This window comes from Bos javanicus, chromosome 3, assembly GCF_032452875.1.
Source record: "Bos javanicus breed banteng chromosome 3, ARS-OSU_banteng_1.0, whole genome shotgun sequence".
Classification (NCBI taxonomy): domain Eukaryota; kingdom Metazoa; phylum Chordata; class Mammalia; order Artiodactyla; family Bovidae; genus Bos; species Bos javanicus.
This window is the reverse complement of record NC_083870.1, coordinates 92,668,062-92,683,985: the sequence shown is the minus strand read 5'-3', so window position 1 is coordinate 92,683,985 and position 15,924 is coordinate 92,668,062. Positions and strand designations below refer to the sequence as shown.

At 37.8% G+C, this 15,924-nt stretch overlaps 1 protein-coding gene across 2 annotated transcripts in view; it reads right to left on the bottom strand.

The window, feature by feature from the left end:
- The window catches only part of NDC1 (NDC1 transmembrane nucleoporin), a 59,998-nt gene that overhangs the window by 4,951 nt on the left and 39,123 nt on the right, over nt 1-15,924 (bottom strand). For both annotated transcript variants that reach the window (XM_061411877.1, XM_061411875.1), the window contains exons 16-17: nt 15,499-15,599; nt 1,228-1,388 (exon numbers count right to left, since the gene is read on the bottom strand). In XM_061411877.1, coding sequence (XP_061267861.1) covers nt 1,228-1,388; nt 15,499-15,599 — 262 coding nt within the window. The remainder of the gene's footprint in view (nt 1-1,227; nt 1,389-15,498; nt 15,600-15,924) is intronic.

Below are 15,924 nucleotides of genomic sequence, written 5' to 3'. Positions count from 1 at the left end.
TACAATTATGATAACCTCTATACCTCACAGGCTCTTTGAGAAGAATAAATGAAACGTGCTAAGTATATTGTCTAGAATAGCACTGTCCAAAAGAACTTTCTGCAATGATGGAAATGTTTTATACCTAAGCTGTCCAGTATAGTAGCCAGTAGCCACGTGTCATTATTGAGGACTTGAAAGGTGGCCAATGTAACTGACAGATTGGATTTTCAATTTTATTTAACTTAATTTAAATTTAAATAGCAACACGTGGCTATCATATTAGAGACTGCAGATCTAGAAAACACTCAATGATTTTTTTTTCTGGTTTGTTTTTAAACAAATGAATAAACTTCTTAAGGACAGAGGGTTATCTACAGCTTTTCTGTATTTCCACACAGAACCAAAGTGTTCCATAAACTTGTTGCTGTGGCTACCTTAGGTATGTATATAGTATGTTTTATGTATTTGCCTTATGGACGTAAAAGGAAATACACTACTGTTTCTAAAAGCAGCTAGTTTGAAGAAGTTCTAAACTATTAATTGCATACAGAAAAAAACAGAGCAATCTTATATCTTTTAAAGTTTATTTACAATTATGATAAACGTAGTTAGTAAACTAGTATCCCTTACATTGCCTAGCTAGATTATTTCATGAAAAGAAAGCAGTAAACATCAATGAAACTAAATATAAACAGACTTGGCATTTGTGGTTTTCTTTCCGGTTCCGTTTCTGAAGGTGTTATGATCTGTTGCTGTTTTTCCAGCATGATTCACAAAGCACCAAGGACTCATTTATGGAATACTCTGCTCACCCCAAGTCTTGGTTTGCTAACCAAGATGTAATAACAGAATTATTTTTAATATGCCTTTCTGGAGAGTATTCATTTTGCCTTTTTTCTCCCTTAAGGTTATTTTAGGAATTTAAGAAAACAATATATAATTATATTTGCTGCTTTTATAACTTTCTATCCTCTTTTTTTTATCCATCTGAAAGAAGGTCCCAAAGCTTATACAATAGGCTAATTTTTAAAATATTAAATCTAATATTAAATCTATTTTAAATAGATTAAATCTAATAGATTTAAATCTAATATTAAATCACAAATATTAAATATAAATCTAAGCTATTACTTCCCAGTAAGAATCAAGAAGTTCCCCCAAAAAACACTTTCAATTTATGAGCCTTAATTCTCATGCCTGTTTCTCAGGGGAACTCCTCAAAGTAAATAAAAGAGGTAAACTTACTTCAGATGTTCACCAAATGTGGTAGTTATCCTATAGATGGCTGTTTTCAGTGATGCTCTAAATGCAAATCTTAATGTTTTATAGGAAGTGTCCACCAGGCTTCCTGAAATCCGAGGTGGCTTACTGGAAGCATGAGGAAGCTTGAAATACTTGTCAACTGACTATATCAAGAAAAAAAGGAAACACATTAGTTCAGACTATCAAAAAAGCCAACTCAGTACAAGGATTAAAGAGATTTCATTTCATATAGACAGATACAGAGAAAACACATAGACAAACAATAAAGTATTTATTTTGGATCACAGTCAAACAGTTTGAAAAACAGTGCAGTCAAGGTTCTGCCACTTCAGCAGTTACCAGGGAAAAGTCTACAACCATCCTCTAAAAAGCAGTTATATACTTTTACAGCCTTGAAAATTCAAAAGTGGGAAGTGAAACACAGATGTCCTACTCTGCTTACGATGCATGACAGGTAAGAATACCTTTATTATGAATCTCAGTCCGAAAAAAGATCAAACTTTATACTTTACGTAAGTAAGGTTATTTACAAAACTAGCTTATCTTCCTTTTCAATTCTAGATTGTAAAACATCTATGTGCAAGAATAGGTAGGGAGAGAGAACTCACAAGTGAAACTGATTCATTTACATACTTGACAATGTAAGAAAAAGATTTAAGTATAATTTTCAAAATCCAAAAGTAAATATTATAATTTTAAATGCTGGGGAGCCCAAGAATATTGGTGTGGGTAGCCTATCCCTTCTCCAGCAGATCTTCCCGACCCAGGAATCAAACCAGGGTCTCCTGTATTGCAGGTGGATTCTTTACCAACTGAGCTATCAGGGAAGCCCCTTTAAATGCTATAACTATATTAAGAGAAGGGAGAAGAGAAGATTGAGAAGAATAACTGTGTTAATCTACTGCAGTATAATATCTAATATTAATAATATAATATAGTATAATATCTAATATCTAAGTATAATATATAAGGTGACAAGAAGCAATAGCATAAGTCTATTATCTATAGTTATGGATGTAAGCACCAAAAAAGTACCTAAGACTCTAGGTAAAATGATTTTTGCCATCATGTTTTTAATTTCAAGAGTTCTTTTATGTCAATTAAATGATCCTTTTTATTTCAACATCCTATTTTTGTTTCCAGGATTCAATACCCTCTTTTATTTCTGAGGATTTTTGTGGTTTTTGTTATATTTTGGGGTTTATTTTTGCTTTAGAGTTTCTTTTCCCTCTGTACTTCACTTAGTCTCTATCATCTGTATTGAAGATTTCCCTTGGAACATACTGATCCTTGGCTCAAGACTGAGAATAGGACCTTCTGAAGAGCTGGACCAAAAGCTCTGAGTACTAGAAATTACTGATAACAACTTTGAGTACATGATTGGGGATTACCGACAACAGGCTTCACAACAGGTGATGTGCATGGACTTTTCTCGGGGGGGTGGGGGGGTGTACGGGGCGGGGAGGGTGAGTGCCAACTCAGTAACTTTAGGTCTTTCTTCTTGGTTTGATCAGAGTTCCCAAAGAAGAGTCTTCCAGTACCCTCTTTGGAAGGCCTGGTTCCCAGTGCTCAGGGAAGCTGAGCAGGTAACAGAGCTAAGCTTCTAGTAGAGTGCCTGCAACTATGAACTCTCCCAGTCCTGACAGCCAGTGCTGCACTCTCTCTAAAGGATGAAACTTAACTTCTGGAATGAGGGAGAAGCACCTCGGAGAATCTAGGGCTCTAGCTGGGTTTCAACAGCGCTCACACAGCCTCTTTGTTTTGGCGTCTGTCCCTCAGGCCTTGGCCCCAGAGGTGCTTGCCGCTCACCCCACTGCCACCTTCGCAGTTGCCTCGGACTCTGCTAAGTTAGTTATCTCAACCATCTGCTCTCCAGCTTTGAAAACTTTGTTGCTATTGTCTCCTCTCCTATTTATGGATTTATGTCTTTTTAAAAGACTTTCACTATAGTTTAGCAGAGTTTAGGGGGAAGGAACAAGATTTGATGTGTGTGTTCAGTCTGTCACAATAACTGCAAGTCCAAGAATTCATTCTTTCAACAGAAACTTGTAAGAGGGATGCCCGAGACTGGGGCATGCTTGAGATACTTTTAGGCAGTATGGAAGATAGTATTCAGTGACATACTTAAGTAACATTAAGTAACACTGAATCACAATGGAAACATTACTTCCTTTTCAATTTTCTTATAAACCTTAATTAGGTATACTAGCAAAATAGTCATCATCATTTTCACCTGGGTTCAGTGGACCCTTTTTATAGTCTTTTTACAAAAAATTTACAGAAATAAGAATGACAGGATAATGTAAAATACTTTTAAAGCAATATAAATAAGATTATAAACATAGTTTTCAGGTTTCAAAGATATAAACATCTGAAGTATGAAATGTGTTTTGAATGCAACTAGCTGCTTATCAGCTATCATGAACAAACCTGGAACACATCCATCCTATAATACTGATTTCAAATTGAAGATATATCTCCAACAGACTCTAGCTTATCATTATTTCTGGTTCTTTTTCTTGCATCTGCACCATCAAAACACAATACTTTAAAAAACTTTTGACAGTTCATAATTTTGTTGCAAAGTTCAGCCATTTTTTTGGTACCCCAACTGTGCAAAACATTTTCATTCTTAGGTTTATAAAGATGAACTGAAATGGTCAATCACATATAAAATTATTTTATACATGTGACTTTTTTTCATTTCAACATCAACTATTTCCTTCCAATCACTTTTGAATACACCTTTGTATACCTTCAGTATGCATCCATTTAAGAATCATATAAATTTCTAGAGTGCTGTTGTCTCTGCATGCATCGTCCGCTTTATCTAAATAATTATTTAACATATGGGCAATTTTCTCCTTTTTACCATCAGTGGTGGAAAATCTTTTAAATCTGAATTAGCAACTGTATTCATTGAAAGCTTAAAAAAAACTATAAAGATGTTTGTTCAGACTATTTATATACCTTTTCTTGAAAGATGATGCAATACTATATGATTTCATCATTCTTCTGTTTTGTTACTGGTCTTTTTACCACAATTAGAGTAACTGATGAGTAATGATGAAATAATTCCTAGGATGATCAAATAGCAAACTGTTTCAAGACACTGGAAATGTAAAATCACTAGGATTCCATAATACATCTCAGATTTTAAAAGGGTCGAAAGGGTAATTGTAAAGGAATGAATTTTGTTTTCTCTTTGTTCTTTAAAAGAACTCTAAGAAAGAATAAAAGTCATAAAATACCAATCCCTACAAATAATTCGAATAGCTCAAAAAAATAAACACCAAAACTTAAATTGGGTCCAACAGACCCTAATGTATAAAAGTTACAGTGGGGAAGAAAGTCTCAGTATGGAGATGATGTGTCCTTAACACATTTCTAATCCGCTCTAATTTCCCTTCACAACAAAAGGACAAGAAGGCTTCAGGTTCAGGGACTTCAGCAAAAAGAATTACTTAAAATTACTGTCTTTTCTCTTTCATTGTCTTCTCAGTACTGAAATCCAAAAAGCCCTAATCTGACAATAAAACCTAACCTAAGCTGACATAGGTTATTTATATTCTTTATTCCACTTGCTATGAATATTCAGATATTTCACTGGAGAAAAGCATTACTGTATCTGATTAAGGGGCTTCTACCTCAGATAGCAATAGCAGTGTTACATAATTATGATTGTGTATACCATGTAACATTTTGAAAAATCTTAAAATACCTAAATTTTGAAACAATTTGAGGGTTTGAGATAAGGAATGGTAGACCTGTATCTATCCATAGCAAGTCAAACTAGCTTCCCTTTTACAACAGTGATACTGTTTCCTTTTAAATAAATTTAACTTAAAATACTAAGTAAATAATAGTTCATTTAGGTGGTTCAGTTCAGTTCAGTTCAGTTGCTCAGTCATGTCCGACTCTTTGCGACTCCATGTATCGCAGCATGCCAGGCCTCCCGGTCCATCACCAACTCCCGGAGTTCACTCAAACTCACATCCATCGAGTCAGTGATCCATTTGAGTCGCCAGCCATCTCATCCTCTGGAGAAATATCAATAACCTCAGATATGCAGATGACACCACCCTTATAGCAGAAAGTGAAGAGGAACTAAAAAGCCTCTTGATGAAAGTGAAGAAGAGTGAAAAAGTTAGCTTAAAGCTCAACATTCAGAAAACGAAGATCATGGCATCTGGTCCCATCACTTCATGGGAAATAGATAGGGAAACAGTGGAAACAGTGTCAGACTTTATTTTTTGGGGGGGCTCCAAAATCACTGCAGATGGTGACTGCAGCCATGAAATTGAAAGACACTTACTCCTTGGAAGAAAAGTTATGACCAACCTAGACAGCATATTGAAAAGTACAGACATTACTTTGCCAACAAAGGTCCGTCTAGTCAAGGCTATGGTTTTTCCAGTGATCACGTATGGATGTGAGAGTTGGACTGTGAAGAAAGCTGAGCACCGAAGAATTGATGCTTTTGAACTGTGGTGTTGGAGAAGACTCTTGAGAGTCCCTTGGACTGCAAGGAGATCCAACCAGTCCATTCTAAAGGAGATCGACCCTGAGTATTCTTTGAAAGGAATGATGCTAAAGCTGAAACTCCAGTACTTTGGTCACCTCATGCAAAGAGCTGACTCATTGGAAAAGATTCTGATGCTGGGAGTGATTGGGGGCAGGAGGAGAAGGGGACGACTTGGATGCAGTCTCAAAAACGACAGAATGATCTCTGTTCATTTCCAAGGCAAACCATTCAATATCACAGTAATCCAAGTCTATGCCCCAACCAGTAATGCTGAAGAAGCTGAAGTTGAATGGTTCTATGAAGACCTACAAGACCTTTTAGAACTAACACCCAAAAAAGATGTCCTTTTCATTATAGGGGACTGGAATGCAAAAGTAGGAAGTCAAGAAACACCTGGAGTAACAGGCAAATTTGGAACTTGGAATACGGAATGAAGCAGGGCAAAGGCTAATAGAGTTTTGCCAAGAGAACGCACTGGTCATAGCAAACACCCTCTTCCAACAACAGAAGAGAAGACTCTATACATGGACATCACCAGATGGTCAACACCGAAATCAGACTGATTTAGGTGGTATATGACTAAAATAATGACAATAGTGGATGCTAATCAACAGTTAAGGCAAAAACTATGATGGTAGTATATGAATAACTTGAACCTAGAGAACACTGGTTTATAGTATTTAATGATAGGCCCCATGGTTACCAGAACTGAAGTATCCACTTAATCAGCTATGAGATTAAACAAGTATCTATTGAGCACTCATTTTATGCATTGGTTCCTGCACTTAAGACTCAGATCACACAATTGGAATCTCAAATATCTAGTTAAGAATTATCCCAAACAATAAAAAGAGTAAGTGGTGAGTACAATACACCACTGAACAATATAAATACACTCTGGGAAAAATAAATTCTATGAAGGCCTCACTTTGGCCCTAAAAGAAGCCTAAAGAGGGGCTGTACTATGGAAACAGGCACTTTTTGCCCATTTATATTTACACGCAGTAGCATATGCACAAAGGCCACATAAACAGAAAAGTCCAGTTGCTCTTTCCTGATTATTTATCTATCAACGTCATCAACAGAAGTCTGCCATGCAGAGCCTTCAAAGTCCCTGGTCTCAATGACCCTACTTATAACCTAGTTAAAAAGGGTTCTGCTCCACTAAAGCCAGAATCCAAAACAAATGTTAAGGATAAGAGTGGACTTTGTTACTGGAAATCATGACTATAGATCAGAGTTTCTCAAACTGAGCACTACTGACATTCTGGACTGGGCGGTTCTTTCCTGTGGGGCCTGACCTGTGCAGTGCAGGCTGTTCAGCAGCGTCCCTGGCCTCCACACAATATATGCCGTGGCATCCCCCACTGTGACAATCAAACTGTTTGCAGACACTACCAAATACCTCCTGGGGAACAAAATCATCCCTGGTTGAGAACCACTGCTACAGAATAATAGCAGTATCAGATGATGATAATGACAGCTAAATTTATCAACTGCAGTTATTTTGTGTCAGGAACTCAGTTAATTGTGATATATATATATATGTATACATATATATCATCTCATTTAAATAATAATTTGCTAACAAAGCCACGTCTGATAACCACTTGTTTCATTTAATTGTTTATAATAATAGTATATGCTATTTATTGCATATATTATACTTGCCAAGAACCATTTTAAACTCTTTACAGATATTATTTCTAACCCTCATAATATTCCTACGAGACACTATTTTCATTTCATAAATGAAGATCCTGCTCTCAGAAAACTTTAATAAACTGCTCTAGTCACTCAGAGAGCAGTGGAGCCTTGGGCATCTGTCTGACACTGTCACCCAGACTACTTGCTTACGGTACTGACAGCAGTACTTTCTTTTTAATCTTTAAAAATCTTTTTCCTGTACAAGGATTCTGTCATACAGCATGGTAACAGTGACAACAAGGTAATAAGAGCTAACTAACATTTGCGGAGCGCTTAACATAAGCTAGAGTTTCCCAGGTGGCACAGTGGTAAAGAATCCGCCAGCAATGCAGAAGACATGGGTTCGATCCCTGGGTCGGGAAGATCCCCGGGAGAAGGAAATTGCAACCCACTCCAGTATTTTCGCCTGGGAAATCCTACGGACAGAGAAGCCTGCAGGGCTTCAGTCCATGTGGTCGCAAAAGGTCGGACACAACTCAGCGACTACAACAACCACAGCAATAGCATGGGCTAGGCACCCTGAGTGCTTTAGTACGAGCTAGGATTTAAACACAGGGAGCTCTGCCCCTAGATCTCACACTTTGGCTCTTCTAACCTGCTACAGTCGATATTAAGAAAGGAAGTTAAGAAATACACGTTCTGCCAAGCCCTCGCAGAGGTGATCCGATACGGTAGAAAGGAAAGAACTTGGGGTGTGAAAGCCTGGTTTACAAATTCACTCGACCATTTATTGACCACGATCTTGAGTAAGTCATACCAACAGATACAGATATAGTCTTTTTGAGAGAGATTCAATCATGCAAAATAAGCTTTATTCTAACTTTATGGGATTTTTACAAAAATTACAGAAAGAACATTTCTTGTGGATTCTACAGAAATAAAACATAAAAACTGAAAATATATAATATATAAATTATATATCCTGCTAAGTCACTTCAGTCGTGTCCGACTCTGTGTGACCCCATAGACAGCCCACCAGGCTCTCCTGCCCCTGGGATTCTCCAGGCAAGAATACTGGCGTGGGTTGCCATTTCCTTCTCCAATGCATGAAAGTGAAAAGTGAAGTCGCTCAGTTGTATCCGACTCTTAGCAACCCCATGGACTGCAGCCTACCAGGCTCCTCCATCCATGGGATTTTCCAGGCAAGAGTACTGGAGTGGGGTGCCATTGCCTTCTCCGATATAAATTATATATATATATACACACACATATATTTATATATTAATATATATTAATAATAATATATATTAATAATATATGATTATTATACATTATATACAATATATTATATATTAATATATAATATACTATATATAAATATAAATATAAAATATATAAAAATATACAAAATAAATATAGAAATAAAAATACGATTCTAGAGAAACAAAAACAGTGTGACTTGTGGAAGAATACTGGTCAAGGGTCTCTGGATCTGGATCTTCAAACTCAAGAGTTCTGGCCCTCAAGAACATTCCTTTCCTCCTCTTCGTTCTTCCGTCTAACTTCTGTGTCACTTCCTAAGGGAAGCCTTTCATGACTTCACACCCTTCCTTTTAATCTCCTACTCACAAGACTAGTTAGACTTGCCTGTTTTATGTGCTTTAATCACCCTGCATTTTTGTGCATTGCGGCACTCATAATTATACTTACTTGTATGACTTCCTGTTTTACTTTCTGGTACTTATTTGTATGGCCTCCTCTGTGAGGTTACAAAGTGCTAGACATGTCTGAGCAACTGCCACTTTCACTGTTCGAGCTTCTGGAGGGCAGGAACCATGTTGGTCTTTTCTTATTCTGTATCTCAGCACACGCTGAACTGTTTGATAATTAGTATTTATTGAATATATGAACAGTACAAAGGTCAACTTCGAATTTCCAAGTATATCGAAATTTGGCCTTAGGGTGATAAGGCAAAAAATATAATAGATAGAGCTGATATCCTATATCAAGGTGACAGTGACTCTTCAAAGACTAGAAGGCTTTCTCAAAAGTTTAAAACATACTTTCAAAAATGAAAAAGTGACTGACGGTTAAACAATGTGATTGTACTTAATGACACAGAACTATACACAAAAAGATAGCTAAAATGTTGTGTATTTTAAATTTTATATGTGTATTTTAACACAATTTAAAAAAATTTTTTTTAATTAAACCATTCTACCATTTTGGTCCCCAACCTTTTACATATAAGGATCCTTTTTAAAGACTATATATACACACACACACACTTAGACAGATAGATAGCTATCTAGTGGAATTCCATGGGACAGTAACTGTTCTCCATCCACTAATGTAGGAAATAATTCCATAAACTCAATAATGCTTTTAAATGACTATGTACTTCAATTAACCAAAACAGTATATAGAAACTTCTAAAAAATAGTGGTAACTATGTCAGACAAACATTAATTATTCAGATGACAGCAATGCATGTATGGATTCATGAACCCAATGTAATATTTGGATCTCCCAGGATGGCTTGGCTCACTATTATTAGGAACAACTGTCCTAGGATACCCATCCCTCCACTCCTTGCCCTCTGAATGGTTTGAAGAATGAAAGGCTTCCCCTTTTCTTTCATATTTTGTCTTTAATGATTCAGTAAAATGGCTGAAGTGATTGACAGTGAAAAGTAAAGCAAAAGAACAAAACAGTTCCATATAACTGTTCCTTGTGTTTGTGTGTGTGCTCAGCTGTGTCCAACTCTTTCCAACCCTATGGACTGTAGCCCACCCAGCTCCTCTGTCCAGGGAATCTTCCAGGCAAGAATATTGGAGTGGGTTTCTATCTGCTACTCCAGGGGATCTTCCCAACCCAGGGATCAAACCTGAGTCTCCTGCATTGCAGGCAGATATTTTATCACTGAGTCAACTGGGAAGCCCCACACACAACTGTTCCTCAGTAGATCCAGAAGCCTGTATTTTATAACTTGCCTTAAATTACAGAGATATTTAGAACTTATTTTTGTTATTAAGAACAAGAATCCCCTCTACATCAAAGAATATAAAGCCAAAAACATACAACAGGACTCATATGAGTCACATGACATCCCTGTCTTACAAAATGAAGGGGTTTGTGACTATTATAATTAACTCACATCAGAACTGTCATTTAATTCAGGCCCCAGAACAGAAGCCTTCACCCATCAAACCTACCATGAAGCTATCCAGCAGTCATCCAACAAGCATTTAATAAATAAGTACCTATTATTTGCCAGGTACCACGTCAGATGCTAGGAATACAGAAATAAGACAAGGTCTGTGACTCTACTCGTGTCTGACTCGTTGCAACCCCATGGACTATATATACATCAGCCTCCTCTATCCATGGAATTCTCCAGGCAAAAATACTGGAGTGGGTTGCCATTTCCTTCTCCAGGGGAATCGTCCTGACCCAGGAATCAAACCCGGTCTCCTGCATTGCAGGCAGATTCTTTACCAGTTGAGCCACCGGGGAAGCCCCCTACTCTGACTAGAGACGATAAAAGTAAACAGACAATGGAAATGCAGTGTAATAAAATGATGAAATGGGGGTTACAGGCAGAGCCAGAGAAAACGAGAACAATGTGTTCTATGCAAAGAAAGAGAGAAGAGGCATCACGTACAGAGTTAGTTAGGTTAAGAAAATAAAATATACTTGGGGCAGGGGTGAAGGAAACAGAATAGTCCGTGGTGGTTATGAGTCTAGAGAGCTTATGGGGACAACCGGACAGTGGCCGAAGTCAGAATGCAGGGTCCCTGTTAAGTCCCGGGAGCAAAAGGCCATAGTGACAATTCAGGTCAAGAATGCCGAGAGCCTGAAGTGAGGCTGAAGTAGGAGGGATGGGCAAGAGAAAGGGTAGGCGGTGAACATGGGATTGATCCCTTAGAGTTTTGCCACGTGGGTGCAACTGAAGGACCTGGCAACTAGGAGGTGAGGGAACTGGTAACAAAACGGCTGAAGTGAAAGATTATAAGGTGTAACCTGGATAAGGAACAACGTATGTGTAGCTAGGGGGGAGCTGAAAAACGAAGTGAAAATATCAGCAAAGACAAAGAGAGTGTACAGAAGAAGCAAAGGCATAAAAGGCTGTGCATGGGGGAGACAGGGGCTCTTATATAGCCCACAGATCTATGGATAGAATCCAGGGGCCATGAATTTTGGGCTAAAAATGACATGTTTATCTTTACTAAGCTCTAATTAAAATTTAGCAATTCTTTCAATTATGAAACAGTAAATCACAATAGCATTAGTAGTTCCTCTAAGTTTGCCACCAACAGAAATCATCAATATTTTCATCACACTAGTGTAATTATCTTTAAACACCATTCATCTTATCATTACTTCAAAATGATGAGTTAGACCCACTGATGCTCGCTCACTCAGTCGTGTCTGACCCTTTGTGACCCCATGGACTATAGCCTGACAGGCTCCTCTGTCCACAGAATTCTCCAGGCAAGAATACTGGAGTGGGTTGCCATTTCCTTCTCTATTAGACCCACTGATAGACCTTGTTGTTTAATGTATTAATGTATCACAAACTTAATACTTTCAAAATTATCTTCTAATATAACTGATTTCCTTTCTAATCTGAAAGGCTTTATATTTTATGTATTTATTTTTCCCATTATTCTGGGAAAAAGTCCATGGGCCTCATCAGACTGCTAAAGGGATCTCTGGCACAAAAACATTCAAGGACTCCGGCTTAGAGGCTAGAATCCTGGACTTTTAAGCTTTGCAAGTGGAGAATACACAGGCCGATGAAGCCTGGCTGACAGTCAAAGGCTGAGACTGATGAGTGTGTGAAAGAATGGCGACAGAACACTCTGACATAAATCGCAGCAATATTTTTTCAGTCTGTCTCCCAGAATAATGGAAATATAAACAAAAATAAATAAATGGGACGTACTTAAACTAAAAAGCTTTTGCACAGCAAAAGAAACAATAAACAAAATGAAAGACAATCCACAGATTGGGAGAAAACATTTCCAAATGATGAGACCAATAAGGGATTAGTCTCCAAAATTTACAAACAGCTCATGATGCTTAACAGCATCAAAACAAACAACCCACTCAAAAAATGGGCAGAAGACCTAAATAGACATTTCTTCAAAGAAGACATACAGATGGGCAAGAGGTACATGAAAAGATGTTCAATCCGGCTAATTATTAGAGAAACGCAAATCAAAACTACAGTGAGATACCACCTCACACCAGTCACAGTGGCTATCATCAAAAATCCACAAACATTAAATGCTGGAAAGGGTGTGGAAAAACGGGAACCCTCCTAACTGTAGGTGAGAACATAAATTGGTATAGGCACTCTGGAGAACCGTATGGAGATTCCTTAAAAAACTAAAACTAGAACTACCATATGACCCTGCAATCCCACTCCTGGACACATATCCGGAGAATAACACGATCCGAAAAGACACATGCACCCCAGTGTTCATTGCAGCACTCTTTACAACAGTCAAGACATGGAAGCAACCTAAATGTTCACTGACAAGAGGAATGGATAAAGATGATGTACACATCACTGAGCCATTAAAAAGAATGAAATAATGCCATTTGTGGCAATATGGATGGACCTAGAGACTTACTTATTGAGTGAAATAAGTCAGAAAGAGAAGAAATACCATATGACATCCCTTATATGTGGAATCTAAAATGAAATGATACAAATGAACTTACTTACAAAAGAGACTCAGGAGACTTTGAAAATGAGCTTATGGTTGCCCAAAGAGAAGGGGAAGGGGAAGGGAGAATTAGGGAGTTTGGGGTGGACATGTACACACTGCTATAGTTAAAATGGATAACCAACAAGGACCTACTGTATAGCACATGGAACTCTGCTCAGTGTTGTGTGGCAGCCTGGATGGGAGGGGAGTCGGGGAGAATGGATACATGCACGTCTGGCCGAGTCCCTGTGCTGTTCACCTGAAACTAGCACAGCATTGTTAATCAGCTATTCCCCAAAGTAAAAAGTTCTAAAAAAGTAAATAAAGTGAGAAAGTCAAAGTGTGGGATAAATATCCATGTGGACACTGACTCCCTCACGACGCTCCATCTTGGGATATGGGGTAGAAAGACTGCAAGGTGGTTTGCAAAATCTGATGACTGTAGAGCATGACCGAAAGGGTGACTGTGATGTTGTCTTGGGGAGAAGAGATGCCACAAGCCTCGCACAAAGAGGGGGTTTTGTTCCATTTACCGCTTCCCAAACTCTCAAAAATATACCTTTGCCTCTTTCTCCTCTGCCCCTCAAAAGTACTTTCCGTTCAGCTCCATACCTTCCTAATCAAAAGTAAGAATGACTACAACCAAATAAACAAATTTGCTTTCCTTATCATGCCTAGCCATAATCAACTATGAAGAATTACGAGTTTTGATAGTGAAGAGATGAGAAGAAAGTAATTTTGGTGCAGAATACCTCTAGGGCACTGTGATCTTTGTGAAATCAACTGTTTCAACCAGCATTTTTTAAAAAATGAAATAGAATGGAAAACATTAGAATGAAGCACAAAATAAAAGGTAAGCACTGTTGGAAGCATCTTTTATTTGTTACACACACACACATCCCACCTCTATATTCTGAGTCTAATGTACTACATATCATAGTCTAAAAAGTTTGAAAGTTACAGTTCTAAAAGTAGAGCCATTCTCTCTGAAGAGAACCCTATGTAAAAATAAAAGTCCAGCAGAAGACAGTAGACAAGTTCGGAGACTGGATCTGCAGCTTTCCCTGAGGTCTACTCCACTGCTAATGCCTGCAGTGAGATCACATCACGTCCCAGCTCTGCCACTAAGATGTGTGTGAGATCTGAGGTAAGCCACTGCACTACCAAGCCCCTTTCATGTGTAAGACAGGGCCGAAACATCTCCACTTTACTTCACAAGGTAGACTTGAAGTTCAAAAAAATGATGATATGAAATCACTCTGTAGACTAGGGAACATTGTACTGTTGTTTTATTTTAAACTATACAACCAGAGTGATTAAAAAAAAAAAAGCTATGCTATGAATACCAAAGATACACCCATAATCATGGTTACCCTAATGTGTGGTTAGATAAGCCAAACAGTAGAAGTTGTGGAAATAGTAGAAAATTCTTTCTTTACAGTAAGGTAGTTGGGAAGTGAACCCAAATAATAAAGCTATCCACGGGTATATACATGTCTCAAATAACATACATGAGAAAGTAGGCACAAAGAGGACAAAGTGAAGGAAAAAAATCACTGGTTCTAAAGGGTAAGACATTCTAAGAGGTAAAATGAATTGAGATTTGAAGAAAGGAAGAGCGAAGCTTGTTTTCTCTCATATCTTAAATTGCTTCCCAAGACCCAAAGATGCACCAGTTGTTATCCCTCAAACCCAGTTCAGAAATACTTCCTCCAGAAAACCTGTACACCCAAGCCCCTACCTTTAAATGCCCCCGGCCCTTAGTGTTTATACACCTCATCTAACACAGAACTAATAATACAAGGCAGTGAAAACATATCACCCAACAGGAAGTCAGGAAAGGCAGCCTAATGAAAAACAAGAAGCATATGTTTTATTTTTCTTCCTTTAAGCCTAGGACTAAACAGACCTGTTAGTTTAAAACGATGCACCCAGCCTCGTAGCAGGAATCCACTGGTCCCAGCTCTATCTTCTTAAGCCTCTAGTCGATAAGTAACTTCTTATTTACACAAGTAACTTAACTACAGGTCACTTTCAGGAGCTACAAATTATGTAAGGATGCAAACCTATAGTAATGAACAGAATTCCAATATCCTAAATAATCTGATTAATACCAGAGGTATGTCCTACAGGTTTAATATACCTTCTCTGTTACAATAAAATTAACACTTACAAATGAATTAAAAGTCTGTCTTCCTAGTCTGTCTTAGACTGTAAGTACCTGACGGTGAGAACAGTACCATTGTTTTGACTTTCAACATGTTTTTCGTTACTCAATGTGAAATGTAAGAAACAAACAGAAAAGGCTAGGCGGGGGAGAAGACAGGACCTCTACTTCCGCCCAACCCATATATTGCCTACCTCTTGCAGCGTCAACAAAGTATTAAGAATAGCTGGTAGTGTGGTCTGGACTACGCCAAATCTATCTTCTGTAAACGATGCTGCTACTAAGTGAGACAAACCTCGAGGGGAAAAGAAGAAACAAGTTAAAAGTGAATCAAAATTAGGCAAATCCACTTGCAATACATCTATTTGAGGATGAATTAATATTCTGAATGTACAGAAGTCTAAATAAAAAAGGGAATAATAGAATAGAAAAAGAGGCAAAAGGGATGGAAAAGGTACTCAACTGCAATAGTCTTAAATAAGATGAATCTGACTTATGTTCTAATAGAAAAAAGTTCTTTTAAATAATACTGTGTTTGGCAGTGATAAAGGCTAAGAAAACAAAGCCTGATAAGGGGACAAAGTAAGGATACTTTTCATAGGGTGGTCAGGAAAGGCCCC